The sequence below is a fragment of the Anarhichas minor genome, unplaced genomic scaffold, assembly GCF_050575085.1.
Source record: "Anarhichas minor isolate MPS153535 unplaced genomic scaffold, ASM5057508v1 ptg000011l, whole genome shotgun sequence".
Taxonomy (NCBI): domain Eukaryota; kingdom Metazoa; phylum Chordata; class Actinopteri; order Perciformes; family Anarhichadidae; genus Anarhichas; species Anarhichas minor.
This window is the reverse complement of record NW_027466457.1, coordinates 5,691,963-5,706,481: the sequence shown is the minus strand read 5'-3', so window position 1 is coordinate 5,706,481 and position 14,519 is coordinate 5,691,963. Positions and strand designations below refer to the sequence as shown.

Sequence of the window (14,519 nt, the reverse complement as noted above, 5' to 3'; positions counted from 1 at the left end):
TGCTTCCTGGCAACTTTTAGGGCAGGTGATTGGTGGCGAGGCGAGACTGGGTGAAACTGGCCATTCCAGTCTCACAAGGTGTGTTTCAACGACTCTGAGAATGCCACAGATAAGTGTTGGGTCCAACCCAAGTTATTTTTTGTGATGGCTTGAGCTACATACAGTCTGACTTCAGTTGTGAATCCGACGACAAATATTGAATATATATATAAAAGACACAGTGGCTGGAGATTAAATGCACAGTGAGGCACCAACACCGTGATGAAACAGTTCAGCCCGCAGTTTGCTTATCGCCTGCAGTCTGTTTATTGTTGATTTGAATATTTATTTGCATTTGTGAGGCTATTTGTCTGTTTTAAGACTCGCATGCACGACACTTCCTCTAATATGTGTTCTCTTATTGCTCCAAGTATTTGAGAAAAATACTTAATTCCATAATCTACCCTAATTCTACGATACAACTGTCCTTCTTATCTGTCCAAAACGGTCCCAGAATACGACTGATGGATTCTACAACATGACTGAGGCATATGAAATGTTGGCTATCTGTTCGTCTTATCTCATCTCTGATCTTCAGCACGAATCTGGCAGTCGGCGGTTGCCTTGTCGTACCAAAACTCCATTTCTCTCACACAGCCCCATGTTTGTTTACAGAGGAACATGGTTTAGCCTAAGCTCGTCAAAAGTGAGCATTGGTGTTTGCAAAGTATAAACTATAGCTTTCTGTCCACACATCGAAGCTAACGCAACAGACCCACTGGTGTTCGCTCTCTCTCTTTCTCCTTGCCTGTGCCCAACAGTGGAGACTATATGACAACAGATGTGTTTGAGTCTGGACTGAGTCAGGTTCAATATTTGCTGGTGTCTTAAGGAGATCAGGCCCACATGAAAGAACCCCAACTTGGCTCCCAGTTGAAAGGCAGAGCTGGAGGATCTGAACAGGGCAAGCCCCTGTGGCAGGTGGCCTGTCACCCTCCTCCTCACACAACTCAAACAGCCCCAAAACCCGGCTTGGTTACTCTACACATGCACACTGGACCTGGTCCAGACTGCAGCACAGCTGGTTCGACGGACAGGAAGCCAAGTACATGCACTTGGGGACAAATCTACTGAGTGATGCACATGCAAGGCCTTCACACTGAAAGCAGCCGTGAAAGATTGAGGTTGTCAATTACACAGCTGACCCCTGATTGTCTGGCAGGGTTTTTCTACTCAAATTATTTTAGTAAAAATGCTAATTAAGTAGTGAAATTAACTTTTACACCTAAAGTAAAAGTGCTTTAACTGCTTTGGATACCTTTAACTCGGCAAAGTTAAAGTTACTGTTTTGGAGTTTTCAGTTAGCGATGCATGATATTTCACGATGTTTCTCACCTTTGAATTAAAGCACATTTTACATTGTTAAAGTAACAGTTGAAAGTCACCTTGAATTGTGGAAATGGTTGTTCTTGAAATGCTGAAACTTTCCCTTATCTTTTCTTTTTGTAAAGACGGGTTCAACCAAAAACAGGTTAACACCAGCTACCTGTAGTTTTGGCTTGTGCTCCAGTAACTCCAGCTGTTGGAACTTACCTTTAATTAACTCAGTTTAGCATGATGTATCACCAGGCCATCCACCTGCAGCTCTGTGTCATGCATTGTACTACAGTGCCTCCTGCTGGCGATACTGTAGAAATACACGAGGTCGTCTTGCAAAACTGTTCTAAAATGAAATATCACTAGATGTCACCTGCGAAAACACTTTAGTTTCACTTGTATGTTTCTCGCATTTAATCTGGATCAGTCTCTTTATTATGTGCAATACAAAAATAAGCTAAATAAACAAACAAATAAGCTAATTTCACTAACTTCAAATTAACAAAGAAGGTGTATTTGTAACTTTGAAGTTAGTGAATGTTTTAGTGCTGCTGTCGGCACTGGTGAAAAGTAACTACGTACATGCATTCAAACATTGTAGTTAAGCGCAATTTTAAGGTATCCTATAAAAATAAAAGTAAAATAAAATGTTATGGTATTAATATTCAAAACATCTGCAACTACCCACCCATATAGGCTCTTGTATAAATCAGTTAAAATTAGCTCTATCAAATCCAGTTTGAACATCAGCACGCTGCTTACATGTGAAACCATAGTATAATAATCCAGTAATATCATTTCTGTGACAATATATTACATTTATAATTAGAACTCTTTCTTTTTTACATTTTGATAATACAATTTTACTTTAGCTTGTAATGAAATATTCAACACTGTAGCAGTGTTATTTGAGCACTTCTCCCACCACTGGCTGCCACACTGCATGGAGCCATTAATCCAGCATGTGTAAAATTACAATTACAGTAAGTTAAGCAGCACTATTTTAAGAAATAAACATGATTTGATTATTTCATTGAAAGAGTATGTCGAAGAATGTTCTTACATAAAGTCATTAAGATGAAGATCTTCACTGTCACAATGGCAGTGGCCTGAGTGCACTCGCTGATGCACGCAATGAAGAGAAATGCAATTTCAAGGCAACATTCAAAGATGAACAGACATTGAGTTCAGATTGAGCATACACTGAGGTGTTTAATAAAGTTGACAGTTTCTACTGTTTGGGACTTCACAGGAGAACAAATTCTATGCAAGAGTTGTTTACTTCATTTTATACAGAATAAGAGAGATAACCTAAATTACACATTAAAAGCCAATATTTGTACTTTTGTGAAGAATACAAATTTTGTACAACAATATCTAGCATAGTATCTTAATTGTTTAATAAAAAGTTCACTTGAATATTTATTGTATGATGAAAATAAAATAACACATTCAAGGGAAAGAAAATGTTAACTTAAAATTTCTTTCAATTTTGAAACAAATAATTTCAATATTGGCAACAAAGTCCAGCTTGTGCCGCCAAACGGTCTGAGCAATCAAACCGAAAACAGCTTCTTTAGTTTAAGTGAACTATCAACTACAAACACTTACCAAACACATAGTTCTGTTTATAAAAGCCAAGAAGCAAAGCGGTGTACTTTTACACAGCAAAGTGAAGAAAGTCCTCTACAGGTGCATTGATTACCCTTTCCTTTCACATTCATCAGTTGTGCACAAATTTGGACATGGACCAAAAGAGCAAAGTGAACTGTATCGCCGTGCATTCACCGTGCATTTCCTTATGTGGCTCTTTTCTGAGAAGAGGCAGGTCTGGTTAAGTTTGAGTGATATCTGCATTGTTTTGTTTTTTTAAACAAGAGAAAATTAAATATAAATGGTAAATGTAATTTTTCTTTGGGATAAGGCATTTCCTAACTGTGCATATAGATCGACAAACTACAAAACTCCCTGATATGTTATCAAGTGCTAAAGTATGTGCTCAACTACGAGGTGGAGCTGCCAAAACAGGCAGACTATTTTTGTTGTAGTCATTTATTATTGCTATTTTCACCTGCTTCGTTAAACTGGATTGCATTATGGATTACTACATGTTATGTAAAGTATGTCTACCAATGTATATGAACATGAAGAGATTGCCCCGGGGGTATCCAAATCAATCATTTGATAAAATGTATTATATGTAACTTGTAGTCCAGCAACCTCCAGATGTGGCACTTCAGGATAAGAGGCTAACAGTCAATCCTCAGATGCTCTTCTTCCTGATGCTTTGTGGCCTAAACGTGACCTGTAATGACATCGTGTTCTGCATATGTGCTGTGAATTGGGGCTAAAACTGCATAGATGCTTACGGTTGTATATTGAGAACTACCATGGAGCTGACGATGGGGCGGGAAAACCTCAGAAGCACACACGAGATATGTCCCGGTGAATGCAGAGCGATACCTTTCGCGTACAGCAAACTTCTCATACAAATGTGTGCAATCCAGCAGTGAGATTGGAGTCGATGACATTGGGTTTGTGATTTAGCTGCTGAATTATTTGCTCCTGTGGTGATGGAGAAGAAAACAAGTCACAGCACCTTTCTTCCCTCTCTGTCTCTGCACGGTGTGATAAAAGCGTCGCGACACCTTCTGCGTACATGACTTCAAAGCCTTCAGATTTTCACGTTTCCGGCTCCTAAGGCCTATAGTAGTCTTACTAGTAATAGGGCATTGATATAAGATACAATTTCTGGGGCCAATTAAGGAAACACGTGAGTATTTCTGTACATAATTATGACTGACTGTGATATTTACAACCACAAACGTGTATTAGCACAGGCGTGATCAGTTTTGTGTGAAGGTCAGCGGCCACTTCTGCCACGTTTTGTCTTTTGCTTTAATTCAGTGAACCGATACCAGGATAGTGGAACGGGCTTGAGAGATGACATGTCTTTCAGTTGAGCTACATGCAATAACAATCTATTGTTCTTCAGTCTGGGGCTGGGACCGTGGGTTTGAATGTTGGCAGTGCATTCAGCAGCTGCTGGTATACAACTACACTAGGAGGGAAGAAACCCTATTTCCCCTATGAGCCTTGTGATCATCCTTCACAAGTTAGAAAATAGTGGAACTTCAACCTCACAGCATTGCTTTTACAATGTATTCAGGACAAACAGTCATCACTAATGAAGAGAGGGAAAAAACTAATTGACCATCTGGAACTAAAAACACATGGGAGTTTATGTTGATAATCCAATTTAGAAGAGATTACAGTAAAATTAACAAAATAGCAAATATTGACCAGTGAAAGATCTACTTTTTAAGGGTCTACTCTTGTAAACTTGGCTGAAATCCACAAAAATATACTTTTCTTGAAAACGGTGTTGGTACAGTACATTCAGTATGTACTCACACCCTGGTGATATATATTAAAGTCGCTATATACACAACAAAAGAAAATGTTTGGCTCAAATGATCAATTATACAAACAGAACAGCAAATGTTCATGGCTTTAGATATCGATTCAAGATCTGTTTTATACGACTTTACACTGCTTGCAATAAAGCACAAAAACCCCTAAAACTGATGACAGAAATGGTGCTTTGAGTGACATGTTAGGAAACGGTAGCAACTGTACAAAACAACACAAAAGAACAGCTTTGGCTTATATTACTGATGAACTGTTACACAAATGTGAACATGTTGATTTTTCTCACCAGCTCAACTGGACAGGTTCGCATTATCTTAATTGCACATTTATATATCCTACTCTTTTAAATTATAAAATGAATAGTATGTCATTATTGCAATAAATTCGGTTGCTATTTTGTTTTTTACCTCGAGTAAAAACTGTATTTGTTTTCATTTGTTCACTAAAGTAGTCTCAACTGTTATTATTTACTGTGTGATCCAAATTCCCGTATAGTCTTAATTAACTCGGCGTCCTCTGTATCTCCTGAATCAATAACTTACAAGAGGCCACTTGAGATAAAGGTCTTGTGTGGTTACAGCATGATTTTAAAAGATAGTTCTTGCAGTGAACATCATATGTAAGGGTCCTCAGCCTGAAAGCAACACAACTCTCTCTGATTGATTGCAACTTGCGAGCACAACAGCAATACAGCAACTACATGTAAGTGTCTGACTAGACCAGTGACTACAATAATCTACCGCCTATTGTTTAACAATTTCCTTTGAACATCTCTCTTCAGCAAATGTCATCTGAATTGCACCAAGTACCTGATACCACCTGCTTGTGCATATCATTCAGTCCAGCTAACTGAGATTTTATTTTTTTTATCTTACCGTATCAGTTTGAGAATTTACTTTAGATATGTTCTGACACGTCTTGTAACATTTGCCACTCAAGTCATCTTACAAATTGAAATGGAGTTGAATAATAGTATCATAATGATAGCTTTAAGGACCCTTGCTCTTTCTTTTATCTCCATGTCTAACCCCTCCCCCTCTCTCCGACTGGCTGGTGACTGGAGGCTTCAGCGGGGCTCTTTATGTCACCCATGTGTCCATGCGCAAGCGCTTGACCGAGGGGCTCTCCCTGTCCTCAGAGCCAGCAGGGGGCCTGCCCAGCCCCAGCGGGGAGTGGAAGTCTGGCCGGTGGTCCTCGCGATCGCTGCCGTCGTAAGAGCTACAGGAGGAGCTGAGGCTGTCAGCAGGTGACCGTCCCAGGACTTCCTGTCGGCCGGACCCTTGCTGCAGATGCTGATGGGGGAAGCCAGATGGGGTGACACGCTCCCGTGGCGGCGAAATGGGCTCGGACTTGATGTTTATGCTCTGGCTGGTGTTGATGGAGAGGTTGGAGCCCTGAGGTAGGTGACCTCCACCACTGCAGAGAAGATAAGCATGACATTTCGTGCTCAGTCTGATAAAATGAGACATCAAATGTGAAGCGCAGCAACATGAGAAGCCAGGAATATGTAGATGTGTGATTCAGCATGATATCACAGAGGACAGTGGGTGTTGCATTTATGTGAGGGCGTCTGGAGAGTGTGCCTTTGTTTGGAAGTGTGTTACTCACACCAAAGAATTAAGAGCTGCCTGGCCCAGTTGATGCTGTTGCCATGCCGACATGGAGCCCAGTGAGAGCCCGGGAGAGCTGAAGCCCTGTAGGGAAGAGATCTCTGCACTGCTCAGGGAGAACTCTGTAAAAACAAAAACAGCCAAACACAGTGGGAACTTATTTCAGCTACAGCACCATGTGTCACTGAGAAAAGAGCAAGAAACAACAGTGTGTAGTACAGCTGGGGCGGTTGTTTTCAGTGTGAGGGGAGAGGAAGGCCAGACTCACCAGCTGGGTTGTAGGAGGTGGGCATGCCTGAGTAGACCAGGCCCTGTGGGGGTAGGCTGGGGGTCGTGACAGACACTACTGGAGTGCCCAGTGGCTGGCTGGACTGGGAGATGCTTATCCTCTGGGTGTTCTGCAAAACACAAAAAAAAAACAAAGAAAAGGCATAAACACAAAATATAACACACTCTAATCCTCAGCGATGGTCACATTGACATTTCATTTAGAGGCACGTTTTGAATTTGCATATACTATGCAGTATATATTGTGGTAATCCGGGTTATCAATGTAATAATGAAGGCTGCCACTAGGTGGTGGTGGAGCTTCATGGAAGTCAATATTCTGATCGCGGGGTTTGTGTTTCTACAAATATGTCAAAACGAAGATAACAACACTGGAAGAGACATGAAATAACTGATGTGCTTTTTATGGGATTTTATGATATCATCCAGATATATTTGACTAAATACATGTGTATGTATAAAACAAACTGCAGACATACTTGTGAATTCATCCCAAAAAAAGAATTACCACGGGCTTTAAAAGATTTCAGTCATCACAATAAATATATATTTTAAGTAGACAACAGACAGATGTAGTCATCACAAAACCGACATGCAGCAACAGGCACAACAAATTATTAATCAGAATCACTACACTCTGCTTAATGAGTTTTACTTTGTTAGACATAAAAAAGAACGCAGTTATCGGGATAGTGTGGGCGAGGAACCCACAGGATCAGAGTGAGTCTAGTGATCACTTTTACAATCAAATCAACAACTCTTTGGTGCAAAGGGTGCAAACGGATAATCCCAGAGTGACGTAGAGTAAAGCGCCAGTGGTCTTTAGTGCAGTGGCCGGCATGCAGTCCACACAAACGCACACCTACACGGCATGTGGTGTGGTCATGCCGCAAACTGCGCTGTGAGCTACAAACGCACACACTCCCAACTCCACTAACCAAATGCAGTCATAGTTCAGAACAATACTGTAACAAATCCTCAGAATACAATGTAATAAACGTATGTGCAGCTGCCAGCGGTTACATTTGAAGCAGCATTGCATCATGATCTAGCTGATGGCTTCCTTGCATTGTTCTCCAGCCAGATGACTTCACCAAACCCCAAGTATCTCACAGCATGATGTCATTTAGGATGATGTAATGTTCTCTTCCCGAAGAAAAAACTATGAATCATTTCGATTTTTACCCAACACTTTTTAAATTCAGATTGTGACTACAATAGTTAAAAAAATGTAAATTGTTCTAATTAGCACGTAGCTTTCCTCGCTCTCTAACTCTCTCTCTCACACACACTCCTATTGGTATATGACTAACGTGGACGTGTTGGGAACGGAGGAGCCAATTTAGCAGGCTGAGTCAATTTTCACAGGCCAAACCCAAAACATGCAGTGACAAAACATTTTTTTTAATGTATTATTGCTGGCAGTTCTGAGAGCCAATCTCCGGTTCGAGCGCTGCCTTTAGTCTTGCATGTGTGATTACCGGAAGCATGTTCACATTTCAGCCATTTGCCCAGGCATTTATCAAAACTCACCAAATCCATTTCCTCCTCCTCCGACTGCCCTCAACAGAAGAGAAGAAGAGAGGCAGAGTTACAGAAAAGAAGCAGAGCGACTGTAAATCGCTCTGGAAAATCCTGCCAGCTGTCTGGATTTTACAGTAAAAGGGGCGTTAAGGAATATAAAAGTGTGGATGACTTCTCCAGTCATTTTGAAATCGAACATTGTATGTCTATAGTCATCGTGTCACGTTGTCATCGTGAACAATTTTGTCCAAAGCATAGGCACCCGATTAACTTGTCTTTATCATGTAAATGATGAAGAAGAAGAAGCAGTGGATATTGATAACACTGATCTGATCCGGGATGTGAGATTGCACTCACCTCCTAGCCAAAAATTACATATGAATTTTCTCCGCTGGTACCAACAATGGCCGCAGGGTACTTAGTAGAGGAGAGTATTTCAAATCCTCCCTGTGCTGAAAGAGGACCCACAGCCCATCTTCCATCTTCCCTGTGCTGTGGGACATACTGCGACCAGGCCAGGGCTGTCTTAATACCCACACTCAATCAATAGCGGCAGGAAGACACGACAAGGGCGACAAGATATTATCTGGCTCACACCCTGGGCCCCTGATTAAGTCTTCATCTACACTCTGTCACACTGAGATGTGATTAATTTAATACCATTATGGCCTAATGACAGGCTGTCTGCAGACCTGCCACAGCCAGCGCCCTCCACAGCCTCTACCACTCCAAAAGTACCCACAGTACCTCTCTGCCTAACCTGTTTCAGACCTCTTACAACACAACTCTACTGATTCCACATGCCGCCATGGTAATACACAATGTTTAGAAACGGCTCCAGGCTACTTGAAGCTCTGCAAAGGAAGGGCACCCACAGTAACCTGGGGTTTATTTACCAAACACAATCATTTTCCTGGAGTGGCTCCTGTTGCTGACAACACCAGGAACACGCAAAGTTGGAAATGGTTTATTTGCTGGCCGCTTTTTTCCCCCCGAATGCTGATTTATGACCAAGAGAGTCTAGTTTAGCCTCAGTGGTTCGCTGTGGTCAAAGCGCTCTGCACCTTCATTATTATAGTTGGAGAAAGCCTCTCATTTAAATGTGAGTAATTGAGTGTGACTTATGACACCCGGGCTGCAGATTCTTGGCTCTGCCCACATGTTAATGGAGGCGATAGAAGAAGAATGCAGCACAAGAAGAACGCTACTCAGGTGTGGCCTGCACACCCTGTGAGTGAGTCCCACTTGGCAGACAAACAGTCCTTCGCATGCTACGTCGATGTGATAATATCAAAAACGGTTGTGGCAAAATGTTGCAAAACATTCTGCTATGAAAGTCTAGATGACACTGAACAAAGCTCTGGTCCGCCCTGCAGCAGAGGTACTTAAAGGTCCTTTAGCTGGGGATACTTGTGTGCAGTGGAGTGCTCTGTACTCACCAGTGGGGGCATCATCCCTTTGCTAGATGGAGGGATAACAACCCTTAGGTCTGGCTTGCGGCCTCCCATTCCCATGTTCCCTCCAGGTGGTGGTGGAGACTTGGTGGGCATGACTTTACCCAGGCCGTTGCCGCTGGGCGAGCTGAGGACGCCTGGAGAGCCCCTGGGGTTAACAAAACCGTTTCCTGCAGAGGTACACAGCGACAGAAACACATCATCAAACCACGGACTGTGACTGACAACACTCGCAGTCATCAAGCAAACCTCTCACACAGCATTGTTTTCCAGCTTGCTGCAGCACGCAGCGTTAAGTGTTTCCAACCCTCTGGGAAGTTTTAATAGACTTGGATAATTATCCTGCACATTTACAAAAATAAAATGTCCATTTCAAAATTGATGAGCCTTTTATTTTTATTGTGAATGATTACATCAAAGTCAATTCTTTGCATCTTGGGATGAGGAGCAGTTCACTGACAAATGTACTGTGACTGCTTAAAAGAAATAGCTGCCATTACAGTTGAATAAAAAAAACAATAAAAGATCTCTTGGTGTTGTTTTTACACTGTGCACGCAAACAATGGCAAAATGCAAGACACTTCCTTACACATTCACACCATAATGTTCATGTCATGGTCATTAGTCATTTCCTTTCTTAGCAAAGCGATGAGTCCCCTCTAATTTATTTTAGGAACTCCCATCCACCTCACTCCCACTCTATCGCTGGACAACTATCTCTTGCAAAGGGTGAATATTATCCGTGGGTGTGGACAGAGAATGATTTTCTTTGAGACATACTTCAAGAAATGAACATTTTCACAGTGAAACATATCGATGTTTGTCTGTAACACCTACAGTACATGTCTGCATAGATTCATGTAGCAGTTTTTAGATACTGTACCATATTGTATAAAATACTGTAATATGTTATGTACCTTAAAATAATTAATACAAATAATACATTATACTTGCACCAAGAAATGCAAGTGCTCCTGTATTAATGGGGGATCCCTTACAGATTGTTAGATCGCTGGAAACTGTCTTCACTTAGTATTTTGATTGATTTTTTTAAAACACAGGATTCAGGAAAATATGACTTCTTCATGTTGTTGTCGACCTACAGGAGCTGTTTTTTTAATTGAAAGATACCGTGAGTCCGTCTGAACAAGGCGGGATGCTGCGGATTCCACAAAAATCCACTGTAATAAAAATGGAGCCGTGAATTGTTATGAAAAAAATAAGCAAACAAAAGCAATTTTTTCAAGTGCGGATGAATTTAGAATTGAATTCAAGTTATGTAAGTCTAAGTAAAAACTATACTGTTGCAACATATACATGCATCAACAGATCAGTAACACTTCAACAAGTTGCCGACTTCTCCATTGTGTTCAGTGTATCCCAGTGAAACACAAAGTGTGTGCACAATGAGTAGGCTCTTGCATAGGAACATAATGGAACAATAGCCCCTCTGACTACAGATAAGGACACCAACAATTCACGGTTAAATAAACAGTTATGAAGCAGACAATAGTATCTCACAGCTGAATCAACAGTATATACAAGCAGCTATCGCCGTCAGTTCTAGCTTTGATCGTACGAGACTTGGCTGCTGCAAGAATAAAATGTTTTCAGAATTAGCAGAGTAAATGTCCAAGGCCCTAAAAATAGCAAACCTGATTAAAAGCAGTGAAGATGTCATTCAGTGGGAATGAGATGTTAGTGCAAATAGACTGTCATGTAAAGGAATTGTCTGAAGCTTCGCAATACGGCAAGTTAAGACTTTCCGATAACAACCAGTGAGCGTTGATATTGTACTTTAACAGAGACTCAGCTTCACTGAGAAACTGAGAAACAGAGCTTCACAAGCAGTGATCAACAGCTGCAATAGAGACTCCTGGGCTCTGATTGGTTGTTTTCCTTCGGCGCGGTGGAATCTTTAAAATGCCATTAGGAGCACTAAGAGGAGGCAGAGGAACATGATTTATTTTTCACAGATTATCTGTCTCATGCACTACCGTCAGGATAAAGTGACAGTTTGACGTTTGTTTCTTTAAAAAAAGTTACCAACTGAACCTTTAGAGGGTTATTTTCCAAACCTTGACCCTGGTTTCCCCGTTTAAGCGTCTCAGCGACTAATGGGGACAACAGTTTTTGAAACTGGTCCAGTATTGAGCCAGAGTGCTGCAGGCTGTAATGGCTCGGGGTAACTGCTCTCCGTCATTTTGTGTCCACTAAGAGGGCTTATTTTGGCCACTGACAAGCTCATATTGTCCATATAGGTCTCTGACAACATTATGGAAAGGACCCAACAGAGAAATAAAAAGGTTTTTCTTACCCTTCGCGTTCTGTTTGTGAATGTGTCATGTGATTTGTTGCCAGAAGACAACGGTGAAAACGTGAGTGAGAGTTGAAGAGATGTGTGTCGGTGTTGAGGGTTTGTTGTGTTGAAGCACAGAAAGAATAGCTTAGCGTTATCTAAAAGATTTTCAATATCATGTCTGAATAGTTAGCTGATTTCGACAATAATGTGGATGCTACGTTCAGAGCGAGACAAAGAAAGCTAAGAAAAACGTGTTATTTCTCTGTCCTTTCCATGATGTTGTCAGACACTTATAATAACCACCTGAGTCTCGTCAGTGGCACAAACAAGCACTTTTAGTGGACGTTCACTGACGGTGAGGAAACACCCCGAGCGATTACATTGCAGCCCGTTTAGCGGCTGCCACCTGCAGTGCTCTGGCTCAATACTGTACCAATTGAAAAGATTGCTGTCCCCATTAGTCACTAAAACACAAGTTGAAGGTTGAAAAATACCAAAGTCACGCTTGAAGTTGGTTAGTTTCTATTTCTGTGTCAGGCTCTGTCACAAGACACATCTGTTTATCAAACGTCAAAAATACAACACATAAATGATTACATTATATGTATATATACCTTCATTTAATATATATTTTAATGCAAAAGAATAGCTGCAGGCCTGAAGTTTATCCTGAAAAAGAGCTTTTTCTCTCATCGCTGTTTTTGAGCACCATGTACACAATCTTCTTTCTGGCTATTTAATTATTCTATTAAATACTACTGTGTCCATAGCCGACCTTCATTGTTCACTGTTCTTTATAGAGATTTTGACAAAAAGAAAATGTAACTTTAACAGAGCCTAAACATCTAACTGTCCTTTTTTTGCGTTAAACAACATGACTGAAAACAGAATGTATATGTTTCTATAAACATTTCAGTAATTTTCCTTGTTCACTTCTGAACCAACATACATTGGGCTGATAACCAGTGCTAGTGCTTCACAGGGTGATGACAGACAGAAATCAGTGCTGTATTCACTAGCTAATTTAGACTGGTATTAACCCACCTGACTCACATATCTTTGGAATCTGCCTCTGATTATGTCTTCAGATGTCTGATGATACATAAATCCCACTTCTTTCAAATACTTGCCAAGAAGGGAACACATGTCTGAACAAATACTCAGACCACAAAGTTAATTTTGAGCCAAGGTAACAGCCACAAGTTAAGACCCAGCCTTTCAGCGGGAACGTTTCAGTGGGCTTTTCTGATGTCTGCCCTCATTCCATATTCAGACTTCACTAACGGCTCGGTAGTGCCAATAAATCCTCTCTGACTGAAACCAGCGCGTGTTGAAAGCTGTTTGTTTCTGTTCATTGTCCTGAATTATTAACACGGCCTGGGAAGGGGCATTACATAAGGGCTGTGTTTACAACTGAAATGTTTCGTTTTCATTTTAAGGTTGAGGGAAAGAATATCCCACGTGCGTCATGTTCAGGCAAAAAGAGAAAATGCCTTGTTGAATCACAAGAAATAATAGATATATACGAATCAAGGCCTCCAAAACAGTTTTCTAATAATAGATGCCATGCACAGTCCTATTGTTGTGTCTCAGAAAACTACGACCAGACAGGATGTGCAGAAGGTGATTTGTTAAGACTAAAGGCACATGGCAAGAAGGTTAATAATTGTTCTTGTTGTTTTTGTATTCAGCAAGGGTGTAATCACCATCATCATCACCCTCCAACTTTGAATACATGTTTCACATTCAATCCACCTACAATAAAAGAGGACAATTTTCTGAAAGTCACAATTTGCACAAACTATTTATTTCATTACCTGATCTGCAGAACATACAAACATGCTTTGTGTTTCAAAAGCCCATAATGCTCCAATATTGTTGAAAGAGATATCACGCTCTTCAATCCTACAAGTTCACCACAACTATATTTCTGAATGCATACCAGTCAAGGACCAGCATGCAATTAGGTGTAGTTGTATAAGCTGTTGAAAGAAAAGACCTATTATAGAACTGCTCAGTAACAGTATGAAATCAGACACAAAGAGATTTCTTTTTATATATTTTAAATAGAAGATGTGGAAAATAATCCACTTCTTCTATTTAAAATATATATAAAAAAAAAAAAAAAAAAATATATATATATATATATATATATACATACACAACTTGGTGACACCAATGAACAGTAAATATGTCACACGGCACATCTTCCATCTGGCCACTTTGAAAAGTTTCTGCTGTGGTCAAAGCTGCAACTTGTGAAAAATCAGAGCTATGTCAGGAATGGTCATCTGACAGCAGTGCTGGAGACGTTCCTCCACCCTCTCTGCTGTTCTACACACTTGGAACAAACAACAGCTGCAGCATGCTCACACTGTGCCAAATGTTGACGCCCCCTGGCAGAGGATCCTAACTCTACCCCGACCCGGTACCACACCCTAAACTTAAAACGTATCCAGCACTCTCTTTAAATGTTGTAAACCGATCCGAGGTGCTCTTTATACTTTCTAATACTTTCTAATGCCTAACCAAATATCTCATTGTAAGCCTACA

At 40.8% G+C, this 14,519-nt stretch overlaps 1 protein-coding gene across 4 annotated transcripts in view; it reads right to left on the bottom strand.

Annotated features, from left to right (window-relative positions):
• Positions 1-2,542: 2,542 nt before the first annotated feature.
• Positions 2,543-14,519, bottom strand: part of mef2aa (myocyte enhancer factor 2aa) — a 57,633-nt gene continuing 45,656 nt past the window's right edge. For 2 of the 4 annotated variants that reach the window (XM_076089040.1, XM_076089039.1), the window contains exons 6-10: positions 9,650-9,834; positions 8,220-8,243; positions 6,667-6,796; positions 6,397-6,520; positions 2,543-6,204 (exon numbers count right to left, since the gene is read on the bottom strand). In XM_076089040.1, the coding sequence (XP_075945155.1) occupies positions 5,868-6,204; positions 6,397-6,520; positions 6,667-6,796; positions 8,220-8,243; positions 9,650-9,834 (800 nt within the window). In that variant the 3' untranslated portion in view covers positions 2,543-5,867. The remainder of the gene's footprint in view (positions 6,205-6,396; positions 6,521-6,666; positions 6,797-8,219; positions 8,244-9,649; positions 9,835-14,519) is intronic. The other 2 variants (XM_076089042.1, XM_076089041.1) reach the window with 1 other exon arrangement.